The 14,659-nt window shown below is 48.9% G+C and overlaps 1 protein-coding gene and 1 long non-coding RNA gene across 2 annotated transcripts; one reads left to right on the top strand and one right to left on the bottom strand.

Moving 5' to 3' along the window:
• Window positions 1-964: 964 nt before the first annotated feature.
• On the top strand, window positions 965-2,531 carry LOC128628281 (uncharacterized). Its single transcript, XR_008392607.1, has 3 exons — window positions 965-1,148; window positions 1,553-1,593; window positions 2,228-2,531. It is a non-coding gene; the product is annotated as an uncharacterized LOC128628281 (long non-coding RNA).
• Window positions 2,532-11,411: 8,880 nt separating this feature from the next.
• MOCS3 (molybdenum cofactor synthesis 3) lies at window positions 11,412-14,655 on the bottom strand. Its single transcript, XM_037167410.2, has one exon. The coding sequence runs from the start codon at window positions 14,426-14,428 to the stop codon at window positions 13,052-13,054; it is 1,377 nt and encodes a 458-aa protein (XP_037023305.2). The 5' UTR covers window positions 14,429-14,655; the 3' UTR covers window positions 11,412-13,051.
• Window positions 14,656-14,659: the final 4 nt, after the last annotated feature.

The following is a 14,659-nucleotide window of genomic DNA, read 5'->3' as shown; positions in this document are numbered from 1 at the left end:
ATTAAGAAACATATTCTCAGGTGAGAGTTTTAAAAATCTTCATATATATTCAATAAAAGTAATGTAACATGAAAATATCTGGGATTATTTGGGTGATAAGTGATAGTGGAGGGGAGGAGAATGTCCTTTTCCTTCTACCCTCCTCACTTCTAAGGTGAACTCTAACAAGAGACAGAGGAAAAGAGAACAGCATAAAACTTAGTAAAAATGTTAGGGGACACAGGAGCTCTCCCAGGGAGAAAACCCAGAGCAGTGACTCTACCTAAGTGTTTATATTCTTGGTTGAACAAAGATTAGCGATGATGGAAAAATAACTAAAACATATGAGAAGACTAAAGGAAGATGGGTTATTTTCACAAGCCTGTTGGTACAGATTTTCCTTGGCCTCAACCCCATGTCTCTGGTGATAAGAATGTCTCCTTCCCCCGGTACGGGGAGGGCATCTTTCACATGGCAGCCCGAATCCAGCTCGGAGAAGCGTTTTATTTGAGCCACGCATTGTAGGGTGGTTCACTGACATTCTAAAACCTGGAGCTTTTACACAAAAATCTAGATTTCTGGCTTCTTGGCATCACGGGTGCTGCATTCCCACCGGGTAGCTGCCAAGACAGCTTTGGGTGCGCATGCGCTCTCCTGTGCTTGACCCGGAAGAGGCAGACCAGTCACTGCCTGCCTGACCCCCAGCTAGAGTGTTCATTGCTATGCTTCTTATAATAGAAAAACATTTCTCTGTATTTAGGATGCTTACCCCAAGTGGGGAAGTGAGAAATTTACGAAAGGGCACCTGTTTCTCACACCCCCGGCCTTCCCCCCTCCTTTAGGTTTATACAGAAGCAGGAAAGGGGTGGAGGAAGTTTGTGTGCAAATAAGCTTTGAGGTTCCTTGGCCCATAACAGAGGCTACGTTAACGTTCACTGATTTCCCTCCTTTGGAGCCCATATGTACCCAGACAGACTAACGCACCAGAAGCTGGCGTTTGTCAACAGAGTACTTCTCATCTAGATTCAGGCAGTGCTGGGCTCAACCGGAATTGCTGGGTCTGAGGCCGCCACAAACTGCTGTCTGTTCTTTGTCCTCCGGCCCCACCTACTGGTCTTTCCAAGAACTACAACCTGGAGTCAAGTCAGCTCTCCCCACTGCTCTGCTAGGTAAGACATCCAGGTTTGGAAAATTCCCTAAAGGAGGTAAGAACCCTAACATATCCATGTTCTCGCGAAGGATCCCCTCTATCCCTATGTTCGTCTGGATCCTTCCATGATCCGCTGTCTCTAACATCTGTTTTACGTCAGGGGTATGGATTCGGTGGGCGCTCTTCACAATTGTGTTATGGCTTCCATCTCAGGTTAGAAGTCAATCCCAAATTTGGATAACGTAGGCATGAGAAGAATATAAATCATTCCCATATATTCACGCCTGGCTACTTGTCACTCTTCAGTCCTCAAATTTAAATGTCATGCAACCTGCCATTCTCCCCGCCACCCCACCCAGTCCCTCCTACCACATTACCAGGGCTGATTTCCTTTGCAGCTAATAAATATTATTTATTGTTTAGGTATTTTCTACCTGTTCATCACCTGTTGACTCCAATAGAAGGTAAGAGTCCTTCTATTTTGGTAGAGTGTGAGCCTCACTACCACCCTTTAGGACTAACAGTGTTGTTATAAACACCCTTTTCTATGTTAAGACAGTGCTTTCTCATGGTATAAAATTAAGATCTTTACCCCAGCAATTCCACATCTACAAAGTTAACCTACATTCATTAGTAGGGATGTGTACTCAGGTATTCATTACAGCATATACAAATTCATGTTTGGACAGTGGGACCTTGGTTCTGCAACTTAATTTGTCCCGGAGGGCTGTTGGAGAAGCAATTTGTTTGAAGACCGAATCTCCTCCGTTTGGTGCCTCAGAGACACGTGACTGATCAGACAGGTGTCGGCATGAAAGGATTGCAGCATTGAAAACCAAAGTTCTGCTCGACAATTAAGACATATTTTCCATGAACAACTTGGTCTAGAACCAGATTGTTTAAGATAGGAGGCCTGTGAGAACCGAGATTTGACTGTAGCAGAAAACGGACTAGAAACTAGATGGGGGTCCCTATCCTAGTATCCGTAGACTCCCAGAGTGTCCGTGGATGGAACTGTATTTCCATTGAATTGGGTTCCCTGTGTTCCTGTGCATTTTACTTTATGCACATAAAAACCTATTATTTTTCCCCCCTCAGAAGTCCATGGATTCCTGCAGCCTGCCACACGGAACTACGGGACCAAAAGAGAACTCTTTCATCAAAAGCGACTAGTTCATTGGATCATGGTGCATGTATACAGTGCAACTTTAACTGAGCTGTCAGGAAGGGTTAGGTTTATGTTCATGTGCTGATCTGGAACAATCTCAGACGTGCCCCGCTAAGTGAAAAAAGCCAGGTATGGGATGGTGTGGAGAGCATGGGTGCTGTGTATGTGAGAGGAGGAGATGCTGTTGCATCTTTGCCTGGGCCCCTTCTCAGGAGGGAGGCGCAAGAGGAGGAAAATCAGGGTTGCTCTGGGGCAGGGAGAGCAGGGAACCTGGGGGGCTGCGGTTGGGGTGGGGAAGATCCTTACTTTTTACTCTTTGGGGATTATTTAGACACCTTAAAAGCATGTGTAAACATCTTATTTCTAAATTCAAGTGGGAAAGTTTAAATAAATCTAAAGTGGAATGCTTAAAGCCACAGTTAGTAGGGTCTCATTACATTTGTTGGGAGAAAGACAACTAAATATATGAAAAGTGACTACATACTTACTTTAAAAAAAAAGATGTACAAGATCAAGGTCATGGTCCACCTGCTCAGAATCCTCTCTCAGACAAGGGCCCAGGCGACACCAGGAGAGCAGGGCGGTCGCAAGGCGGCCTGAGAGGCCCCCAGCCTCTGTGCTCTTCCTCGGACACCATGCTGTGGGGCCCACGGCACATGCCTCTCTTCCTACCATCCTTGAACCTGTATTTTGTCTCGGAAAATATGGAATAGCAGAACCTCAAAAAATTTACCTTTTAAAAAAATGGGGGACTTCCATCAAGATGGAGGCATAGGTGGAAATACCTTGCGTCTGCGCACAACCAAATCTAAAAACAATAAAGTTTTAACAACAATAAACACAACCAAACCACACAGAAAATTGACAATACAGAGTCTGAAGACAACAAAATGCTCAGCTAAACCGGTAGGAGGGGCGAAGCCAGCAGAGGAGCGGGTTGACCAAAAAGATCCCCAACCAGGGTGGTGCGCAAGCAGCCGACGGTGTGGATCCCAGGTGTGGGCTAGCTACAGGCGGACACAGGGAAGAGGCATGTCTGGCTGTCTGCAGTTGGTGGAGCATTTGCAAGCAGATAAACCAGTGAAAAGGCGAGCATTGAGACTGCACGGCACAGGGCTTCGGGCTCGCACATTTCTGCTCAGATAAACAGGCAGGGGCAAGTGGTGAGGCGGACCCGGCGAGCGGAGAGGACCGCCATTGCTCCCTCTCTGACCCCACCCCCACACATAGCGTCACAAACCAGTGACCTGGGTAGCCCCACCCTGGTGAACACTTAAGACTCTGCTCCTCATACATAACAGGCACAAACACATCAAAACATGGCTCAAGAACAACTCAGAGCCCCAGAGCCCCAGAGCCAATAAATCTAAGTGATGAAGAAATAGCAAAACTTTCAGATGCATAGTTCAAAACACTGGTGATCAGGATGCTCACAGAACTGGTCGATTTTAGCCACAAACTAGAGGAACATATGAAGGCTAAACTAATTGAAATGAATGGAAATGCACAGGAAAGCAATAGTGATGGAAAGGAAACTGGGACTCAAATCAAGGGAGCAGACCAGAAGGAAGGAAAAAATGACCAAACAGAAAAGAATGAAGAAACAAGAATTCAAAAAAATGAGGAGAGGCTAAGGAACCTCCAGGACATCTTTAAACATTCCAACATCTGAATTATAGGGGTACCAAAAGGGGAAGAGGAACAGTCACGAGTGGAAACCTTATTTGAACAAATAATAAAAGAGAACTTCCCCAATCTGGCAAAGGAAATAGACTTCCAGGAAATCCAGGAAGCTCAGAGAGTCCTAAAGAAGTTGGACCCAAGAAGGAACACACCAAGGCACATCATAATTACATCAGCCAAGATTAAAATGAAGGAGAGAATCCCAGAAGCAGCAAGAGACAAGGGGACAGTCACCTACAAAGGAGTTCCCATCAGACTGTCAGCGGATTTCTCAAAAGAGACCTTACAGGCAAGAAGGGGCTAGAAAGAGGTATTCCAAGTCATGAAATCCAAAGACCTACAACCAAGATTGCTCTGTCCAGCGAAGCTTTCATTTAGAATGGAAGGGCAGACAAAGTGCTTCTCAGATAAGATCAAATTCAAGGAGTTCATCATCACCAAGCCCTTATTATATGAAATGTTAAAGGGACTTATCTAAGAATAAGATAAAAAAGATGAACAGTGAAAGGACAGCAAACTCACAGTTACTAACAACCACACCTAAAACAAAACAAAAGCAAATTAAGAGGACAGCTAGATCAGGAGTGAACCATAGAAATGAAGATCACATGGAGGGTTAGCAACAGGGGAGTGGGAGAAGGAGAAGGGGGGAGAAGGTATAGAAAATAAGTAGCATAGACCACAGATAGAAAATAGACAGGGGGGAGGACAAGAATAGTAGGGGAAATACAGAATCTAAAGAACTTGAGACATATGGTCATGAACTAAAGGGGGGGAATGGTGGGGGAGGGGTGTGCAGGGTAGAGGGGAACGAAGGGGAGGGAATAGAAATGTAATGGCATAATCAATAAAATAATAAAAATAAAATAATTATAGTAAAAAAAACCATAACGTTAAGTTTGCTCTGTGAACCACTTCTCTGTGTGTAGTTAATGTTAAGTGCATTCATGTCACTTTTCACCTGGCAGGACGGAACAACTACACCCATCTCCCATCCCCACCCCCCACCCGTCCCTGGCAACTTCCATTCAACCTCGTGTTTCTGTGGTTTTGACCACCCCAGACACCTCAGATCAACACCTTGAACACTTGCCACAGGGCAGGACAGCTCACTTCTGCCTCCACTTGGTTATCGTTAAAGGACTAATAGTAATAGTGCTCACCTCGTAATGCATGTGAGTTAAATGAGGCCATACTTGTAATGCTGTTAGAACAATGCCTGGCTCCCAGGAAGTGCTATATAAAAAAATTGCTATTGTGGTGATGGTTGAAATGGATTTATTTCATGTATATTAGGGGGAAAGAATTGAACCAGTACAGAAAAAAAATCTATGGTTTAGTGGGTAGTGTTGCTAAAAATATAAGACTAAAGTGTGTTTTTAATTTTTAAAAGTTGATTTAAAGAATGTTACTTTTTTATTTCGTAGGTTGGCACTCAATCCACTAAGCCACATCAGCCACTGCAGAATGTTACTTTTTAAAAAAATGCAAGTATGCACACAAGCTTTTTAAAGGGATCTAGCGCCCCCTCCTGGTAGCAGAATGTAGCTGTCGGGCTGACCCTGTGTTTCTGCAGCAGAAAATCAGAAAAGCTGATGAGGTCAGCCTTCTTCAGAGACTGAAGACAGGATGCTCCAAGGGCCATCCCAGAGAAATGTGGCCTCGCAGTGTCGAAGTGGCTTACCATGTGCCCACCCACCATGCCACTGTTGTTCACGACAACTCACCGCTCAAATGCGGCCCAGGTTGAAAGGTGACCCAGACTCAGCTAGCTGCCCTGCCCCTTCTCCAGGATCCCCCTCTGGCTTCTCGGTATGACTCTGCCTGGGCAGCCTGGTTTCCTCCTGGAAATGTCTTCAGGCTTGAGGAAGCCCACGGGAAAGCCCACCAGGAGGTCTTGGGGGGCGGGGGTGGGGTGAGAGGTCTAGCCCCAGCTCCACCTCCAGCCACGGCACACCAGAAGGAAAGACTCACCTTACTGCACTTACACTCTTTGTACACCAGTACATTTTGTCTGTAATGGACCCATAGGGCAAATTACTCGCCATGCCCTCTGCTCTGACCTTGTTGGGTCCTGTCACCTCCCTCTGCCCCCAACTCCAGCCACCCTGACCTCTGTCCTCAAATGCACTGAGCTTATCCCCCGCCTCAGAGCCTTGGCCCCTCCACCCAGATTTTCACACGGCTGGTCCACCTGGTGCCATCGATCCTGATGGCCCTGCTAACATTGGTCCCCAGCTGGCTGGCCCTCAACCCTTCACACCACCATTTTGTTTTACTCCCTACCTGACATTCTCAGTGGTGCCATCGTCTTTCTTCTCTTCCCTGCTCATCATCTGTTTTTGCACCAGCTGTGAGCTCCGAGGCATTAGGTGCCCGTCTGCCTGGCTCACTCAGCTCTCCAGCCCTGCTTCAGTGTTCACTGAGTACTGGCTCAATGAATGAACGAACATGAACATGAGCATCACTCCCACTTTACAAACCCAGGGTAACTCAGAGAAGTGGGGTGACTTGCCGGGTAGACAGAGGTCTCCCCGAAGGCCATGCCTTTGCCTACGCCACACTGCTCGGGGCTGGTGTGGCCACAGTGCAGGATGGTGCAGGCATCTCCAGTGAAGCTGCTTTTCCTCTTGTGTGTGTGCAGAGGGGGATCATCTCCGACTCTGGTGACATCACATGGAGGAGATTTAGTCATCGGGTTGGCTCACGGGCCAGCACCGTGGTGCAATCCCTTGGCCCATGATTCATCCCCACTGACATTTTCAAAGAATGTGTAGACACAGTATCAATGGAACTTCTCACTCACAAGGAAGAGTAATAGGTTACTCATTCCCTCGGTCACCAAATTAGCAAGCGAACTGCCTCCAAGAGATCTGGACAAAAGGGGACCCTTATGCATCTTCAAAACTCAGACACATCACACAGATGTTTTTTAAACAGTCACCAACAATTCCAAACCCTTATTCAGACCATATGATGGTTGCCAGAGTGATTTGGTCAATCATTTGACAAATATTTATTGAGCATCTACTGTGTTCTAGGCACTAGGATACAGCAGGGAGCCAAACAGACGCAAGTCCCCGCCCTCCTAGAGCAGATGTTCTAGTGATGGAGACAGACAGTAAACAAATAAACAAGGAAAATGGTCTGCCAGACAGTGATTCCCCATGTAGAAAAATGAAGCATAGAAGCCTGGGAGGAGATGCAATTTTAAATTGCATTTAAAATTTTTTTAATTGTTTAAATTAAATACTTAGGAAAGGCCTTCCTGAAAAAGTGGCATTTGGGCAGAGCAGAAGGCATAGCCTATGCAAAGGCCCTGAGGCACATGTCTCATGTGTGGGAGACTCAGCAGTGAGACCGAGTAGCTGGGGCCAAGTGAGCAGGAGAGAGCGTAGGAGACCAGGTGTAGAAATCGGAGGGCAGTTTGGTTGTTACTCTGAATGAGATGTGGGAGCCAGGGGAGGGGTTTGAGCATCGGTGCAATAGAACACCACCTATGTGTTAACAGATTCCCCCTGGGTGCTGTGGAATAACAGATGGAGGTGTGCCAGGGAGGAGCAGGGAGAGCAGGATGTGAAGATGCATTCTAGAAGCAGTGTGCTTGGCCCAGAGGGGGTGAGAAATGGGCACGTTCGGGTATATTTTGAAGGCAGAGCCTACAGCGTTTGATGCCAGATGGGATGTGGAAACAGGAGGCAAGGAGGAGACAAGGGTGATTCCAAGGTTGTGGCCTCAGCACTGGGAAGGATGGTGATGCTGTTTCAGAGCCAAGGTCTACTGGAGGAAGGGCAGGTTTGGGAAGGAGGGTTTGGGAGCAGATCAGTGTCACAGAGCAAACTTATCTGGGTTCATATAGATCAAGATGATCCCCAAACAGCCCCTGCCCAAAGCGGAACTTGGTCCAGAACCGGGGATGATGCTCAGTTTAAGCACTTTGCAAGCAGCAGAGAAAACAGCTCAGAGGGTGTGCACAACTCCCGCTGGAGTAAGACGACAGGAAAACACAGGCTGCCAGAGAAAAGGGAAGAGCTGAGAGCTGAGCACGAAGCCTCCAGCTCGAGGAAGGAGGCCCCAGCCCTCTCTGTTCTCACAGAATCCAGGACCCAAGCTCAGGGTCCCCTGGATTCATCAGCCCCTCCCTCCTGGGATTCGACCACAAAACCACAAAGGAGGAGCCTTCGAATCCTCGGCTTCTAATGAATGTCCGGCTCCCTGGGGAAGGATCTCAGTGAATGTGGAGGGGGGACAAGAAGGGCAAAGCCCCCAAACAGCCCAAAGTGTCTCGAAACCTGACAGTCTTCTCTCAGTCCTAATGGCAGCTGTCCTGATGGCGTCTCTCACTTTGCCCAGCGCTGTGCCTCGGAGGTGGACTACCAAGCCTGTGAGCAGCGCCTGAGGACAAACATATTCAATTGCTCCAATTACCCCCTGCTCCTGGCGACAGCAGGCAGTTTCTGGGCGGTTTTTAATAAAAACAAGTAGGCCTGGTGCCAGGGGAAGTGAGAACCACAGCCGCTGTCAACTGTCAGCTTGTCCCAGCTGATCAGAATGAGTGGCAGTGGCAGATGTGCCCTGTGGACCCAGTGACATGGGACCGAGATGTCTGCAGAAGTCTGGACATACAGTCAGAGATCCCAAGATGGGACTAACCAGGAGGCCTGTGGGTGCAGTAATCCCAGTGACAAAGAAAGATGGTCCACCTGGGAGGGGAAGGATGACAAGTGACCAAGCAGAGTCCCAGTTTAGGGCCTTGAGTGGCTGGACTTACATCTGGGTAGTGGATCTCATTTGTTTCTGGCTGCCTGGCATCTGCCTCCACTCCTGGCCATAGGAAGTGGATTTGCATTTGGAGAATTGTATTCATCACATCATTTTATTATGTATTTTTGATGCTTTGGCATCTGGGGGCCCTGCGGGCTCTGGAGGGGCCACCCCTCCCTGAATTACCAATTCCTAGAGATGGTAAACAACAAACCCTGGAAGGCACTTCTCATCTGCAAACCAACCAATCTACAGCCCATGGCCCAGCCTCCTCCTTTGCTGGCTCTCTAAACCGGGCCCCTATCCACCTGCCCTAATCACACTGGGCCAGGTACCAGGCAACTGGGGTCAGCCTCAGGTCGCAGAGCCTCTGAGGCCATTTATCCAGCCCATCCTAAGCCTGCTTTCCGTGCCTCCCGATATAAAACCAACTTTTCAGTAGCAGTCGTCTCCTGATCCCCTGGCCTCACCATTCCTGAGTAATAATAAAACCTGCCTCTTAAAACCAGAACTGCAGATTCCTCACTTATAGTCCGTGGGACAGAGTTGCACCCAGCCCAGCGGTGGGCATGTGACCAGACCTGGCCAATCAGAGTGTCCCATCCCTGCTCTCCAGAGTTAACTGCATGGTGACTCCACTTTTGAATAATAAAGCCTGTATTATGTTCTCCGGGACAAATAAATGTCCAGAGTCCTTGTAAAGTCCAGAAGAATTAAAGGCTGAGCTCAAATCCACTTGCCCTTACGAGCTGTGAGATCAAAGCAGTCGGGGCCCCTTTTGTCCCGGGAGCACAGGTAACCTTATGACCTAACGCCTGCTGCGCCATATTGGGCGACAAGACTGGCCCTCGTTGGGGATGGGAGAAGAAACAGGGGATTTCCTTTCAGTGAGGAGTACCAGGTGGGCTTTCTGTTGATTTAGAGAATGTGTTTTTCCCATCCCTGCTGAGCCAGTCGGTCTGGAAGGATCCACAAGGAGTCCTGGCTGATATTGGGGTTCAAGAAGGCATACCCAGGACTAGCCTGAAGGACAGCTGTTCCCTTTGGGGACCACCCACCCCAGTTGTCCACAGGCTTAACGGTTCTGCTTTAGAGACAAGGGGACCAAAGGAGGGATGAGGACACCTATTCCCCACTCTTCCTGTTTCCTTGGTTCAGTGCTTCTCAACCTTGGCTGCAGGGGGAAGTCACATGGGGTCCCAGGGTTGCCTGATTTAGCAACTAAAAAATACAAGACTCCCACTCATTTGGCATTTCAGATAAATAATGTAACATAAGCATGCCCCATGCAATTGTTGGGACATACCTGGTCTGAAAAATGTATTTGTTTTTCTGAAATACAAAGTTAACTGGACATCTTTGTAGTTTATCTGAAAACCCTAGGAGGAGCTTTAAAAAACAAACAACAAAAAATAAACAAAAAACAATCAATGCCAGGCCCCTGAAATTCTGGCTTCATTGGGGCTGGAGTGCTGCCTGGGGACAGGGCTCTTCTAAGTCCCCCAGGTGACTTCCTCAGCAGCCAGTGGAGACCACTGCGCTGGGGTGACAGTGTTTGTCCTCAGACCCACCCTTGTCCTCTCACCCTCTCCAGGGAAGATGACCGAGTTGGGGAGGAGGAACTGGGATATAAATAAACCATGACCCCTTGCTGCCTCCTCTTTGTGAGATTGGTGGGGGCGTACTCTGATGAATGGCAGGCCAGATCCTGCAGGCTGGGGTGGTCAGGTTCATGGGGGTGGAGACAGCATATTATTGTACCTAAACACAGTCCCCAAGTGGCTTCCTTAGAAAGGTGGGATTTTCACTCGTCTAAATCCTGTGTCTCTTTCTCACTTGGTTTTGAACCTCTGCAGAGAACAAAGAGGTGTTATGAAATGACCCCCTAAGGCCCCAAGTATGTTACTTCCTCTCCTCCTCCTGGGTGTGGCTCATTCATACTCATTGTCCCTCTCAGCTCACAGGGCCTTTCCTCTGGGAAGCCTTTCCCAGACCAAGGCAGGTCCCTGGCTGTATGTTTTCATAAAACCCCTGATTTTTCTTTCTGGCCCGTATCAAAATTGTCATTGACTGAAACAGGATTCTGCAACCTTGACACAACTGAGACAGGGTCGAATATTTGTTGTGAGTCTGTCCTGTGCCTTGCAGAATTTTCAGCATGACCCTGGTCTCTACCCATGAGATGCCAGTATCTTGCTCCCCTGCCCATCCCAGCTGTGGCAACTGCATGGTCTCAGACATCAATTAACTATCCCACACACTGTCACTGTGTTCAGGGCCCCATACCATACAAGGGGCGGTGCAAATTACCTGGCTGATTCTGGCTGATATTGATGTGAAAAAGAAAACATCAACATATGCGCCCCAATTGGGGATCCAACCCACAACCTAGGCTATGTGCCCTGACTGGGGATTGAACCCACCACTTTCAGTGCACAGGAGGGTGCTCCAACCCACTGAGCAACTCAGTCAGGGCCTGTATCTCCTTCTCTTAATGGTTCTTTCCCAGTACTACATGAGCTTTGGGATCAAAGACCTACCTACTCACTGCTGCACTCCTCAGTGAAGACAAAGCCCTGAAAAAATACTTGAAGACAACAGGAAGGGAGGGGGAGGCTGGAGCCCTGCAGCTACCCAAGCTGAGAACAGAAGGGGAGTATAACCTCTGCCGCCCTGTGTGAGCCGCTCTATTCAATAGCCTTCCTTCCTGAGGCTGCTGAACATTCCTCCCCATGGCTCAAGCGTGAGGGGCAAGTGTGCCCTGTGTGGTCTGTCTTTCTCATGGCCCTCCATATGCCAAGTCAGCTGGATAAAGCCTTAATCCCCAGATGTAAGAGGATAAGGCCCCAGGGGGAGAGTTTTAAAGCTTAATTTCTGAGCTCCGTCCGTTCAGCGCAGGCCTTCACTTTACATTAATTCTGGCCAATTTACCTCATGCTCCCATCCCAAAACCTGAGTCCGCGAGGCTGCAATTCTTAGAGACCGATGAGCTGAGGACCACAGGCCCTAGCTAGGCAGGTACAACGAACACTAGGAAAAAGATGTTTATGGTGAATCTACTTAAAATGGCCAGGGTGGTTCAGTTAGTTGGGTGTCCTCCCGCAAAGAACTGGCTAAGGTCACCAGTTTGATTCCCAGTCAAGCACAGGCCTAAGTTGAGGGCACACACAAGAAGGTACATAAGGAAACTGATCAATGCTTCTCTCCCTTTCTCCCTCCCTTCTCTCTCTAAAAATAAATACACTCTTTTTAAAAAAAATAATAAAAAATAAAATGGAGACCCAAACTTCAGAGAGAATAGTGGAGAGGAAAAATGTTTGCAAACTGGTAAGTAAATCTGACATGTAGAGGGTTTTGCCTGGCCCACAGTGCTTTTTAACTTTCTTTAAACAGCTGTAGCCACAGATGCAAAGGTATTTCACATTTACATCTGTGATTTCTGGCTGTAGGTAAGCCTGCATGCAAAAGTCAGCTGGAGAGTGGAGGCGCCCTTTGACAAGGCATTTCCTCTTCAATTAACCACTGCTACATACATACCAAATTTTTACTTTTGATTTTGTTGTAGATATTGGAAATTGGGCAAAGTAGCTGCCATTTCATGGAAATGTTGTTTATATCAGATTGGATAGGGAAGGACAGGAGGAGGGCAGAAGGTTGGAACTTGGACTTGAAGATTCCAAAGCAAGCCAAACCATAATACACAGTTTAGAAAATGTTATCAATACAACATAAGGTGGACCCTGAAGCCAACTTTAAGAAAATAATCAGAAGTTTATAAAAGAAACTGACATACTATGAAAGTGGCTTCTATTCTTGCTAACCTGTAAATTCTTCACTTTGGATATGAATTCACAATATTTAATATATAACCACTTTCCAGGTCATTAAAACAATGTACCCCTTAACACTTTTTTCTCTAGTATATATTCTACCACTTGAAGTGGAAATAAGATCCAAAGAACATCTTTAGTAAACAATAAATTGATCTTAAGTGTGCCATCTGTGATCAATTCAGTAAGACTAAGGTTACAACTTAACTGCAGGCATAACAGACCATTTTGAGAGCTTTTGAATGGGGGGGGTGGGTGGGAAAAAGCAGGACCGGCAAATGATCAGCAGATTAAAACACAAAATCCTGTCCCTTACAATGCAGCTCACAAGTTCAAGACGCCCTCCAAGTGCTGCAAGCACAGTACTCATCCTGCAGTTGTAGATTAACAACTACATCATCCAATAAATCGCCATGATCTTAAAGGTGATGTGACAACTCGCACCCTTCTCAGGTTAGACTACGTCTACCAGCCCCCTCAGTACTGCGGAAATGTCCCGTCGATTTTGGCGGCCCAGGCCATGAGCCCCCCCACCACATCCTGAACTGTCAGGGAGCCTAACTCTTGGACTGCTGTCAATGTCTGCAGGATCTTCACAGCTTTCTGGGATTCATTGCCCAGCTTGCAAATCACATAAATGGGGAGCGCTGCTCCTTCCTGTGTGTCTTGCTTCCCTTTCTGGATTGCTTCCCCTAAGAGTCTCAGGCTCTCCGCATCCCTCCGTTCCAAATGTTTCAAAGGGATGTGCAGGGCATGGGGCAAACGACAAATGTCCACTTCCACTTGGGGCCTGACATCCAGCAACACGTGGGGTGACCCAGAATCCAGAAGCCGCTTATAGTCGGTGACAGAAACTCGCTCCTCTGGGCTCAGCAACTGCAGGCAGCGGCACTTATCGGTGGCTGAGGAGCCACAGAAGGCTTCGTAGTCCTGCAGGTCAGTCACAGTGGGCTGCTCCCCGCAGGCCGCACAGTCGGGCCTGCGGCTCCGCAGCTGAATACAGCGGAAACGTCCTCTGAGAGCGTCAAAGAGCATCAGTCGGCCACTGTAGGAGGGGCCCAGGCCTGCGGCGATCTTCAACACTTCCAGCGCCTGCAGGCAGCCCAGGACCCCAGTGACTACACCGAGCACCCCGCCATCCGCACAGTTGGTCACCGTGTCCGCTGGAGGTGGCTGGGGGAACACGCAGCGATAGCAAGGCCCTCCGTCGTAGTGGTACACTGTGATTTGGCCCTCGAAGCGCAGGGCGCTGGCGGATACGAGAGGTCGGCCGGCCAGCACGCAGGCGTCGTTAACGAGGTACCGAGTGGGCGCGTTGTCAGAGCAGTCAGCGACCACGTCATAGCGGCGGACCAGGTCCAGAGCCGTGGCGGGCGTCAGAGCCTGAGCGTACGGAATGCACTCCACTGCCGAATTGAGACTGCGCAGCGAGGCGGCGGCCGAGAAGACCTTGGCCTGGCCGGCCAGTGCCTCCCCGTGCAGCACCTGACGAGGCAGGTTGCTCATTTCTACCACGTCGTAGTCCACGAGGCCAAGGCGGCCCACGCCGGCCGCTGCCAGGTACTGCGCCAGCGGGCAGCCGAGCCCACCACAGCCCACGACTAGTACGGAGGCAGCGGTGAGCCGCAGCTGCCCCTGCACGCCGAGCTCGGGCAGCACGAGCTGCCGGCTGTAGCGCAGAATCTCATCCCGGGTCAGGGCGGCCTTCGGCGGCAGGGGCGACACGGGAGTCGGCCGCTCTGGCTCTTCCTCCGCCAGAAGAGCCGCCGCCAGTCTCTGCTTCAGGGAACTCAGTTCCTTCTCCCGCCGGGCGACTTCAGCCTGCAACGCCCGGACCTCCGCTTTGGCAGCCATAGCGCCCTCTTCCCGTAGAGGTCTCGAATGGCATTTCCGTTTCCGGTTTACCGTCTCCTAGCGACTGCAGTAAACTAGACAATTTTACGGAGCTTTGGAAAAGCTGGCAAAATAGATACCTATTTCCAGAAACAACCTGTAGGTTCAACTTTAGAGATTCACAAGATCTGATCTCTCCAACGGAACTATACAGAGGCCTTAGGAGAGGGAGCACTCACCCGGACAGGCCCG

This window comes from Artibeus jamaicensis, unplaced genomic scaffold (genome assembly GCF_021234435.1).
Source record: "Artibeus jamaicensis isolate MK-2021 breed Jamaican fruit bat unplaced genomic scaffold, CSHL_Jam_final contig_685, whole genome shotgun sequence".
Taxonomy (NCBI): domain Eukaryota; kingdom Metazoa; phylum Chordata; class Mammalia; order Chiroptera; family Phyllostomidae; genus Artibeus; species Artibeus jamaicensis.
Note: the sequence above shows the minus strand (reverse complement) of the source record. Positions and strands in the feature narration are given on the sequence as shown.

Excerpts from the sequence above, each read along its gene's own strand:
- MOCS3 (XM_037167410.2), bottom strand. The coding sequence starts at position 14,428 with ATGGCTGCCAAAGCGGAGGTCCGGGCGTTGCAGGCTGAAGTCGCCCGG.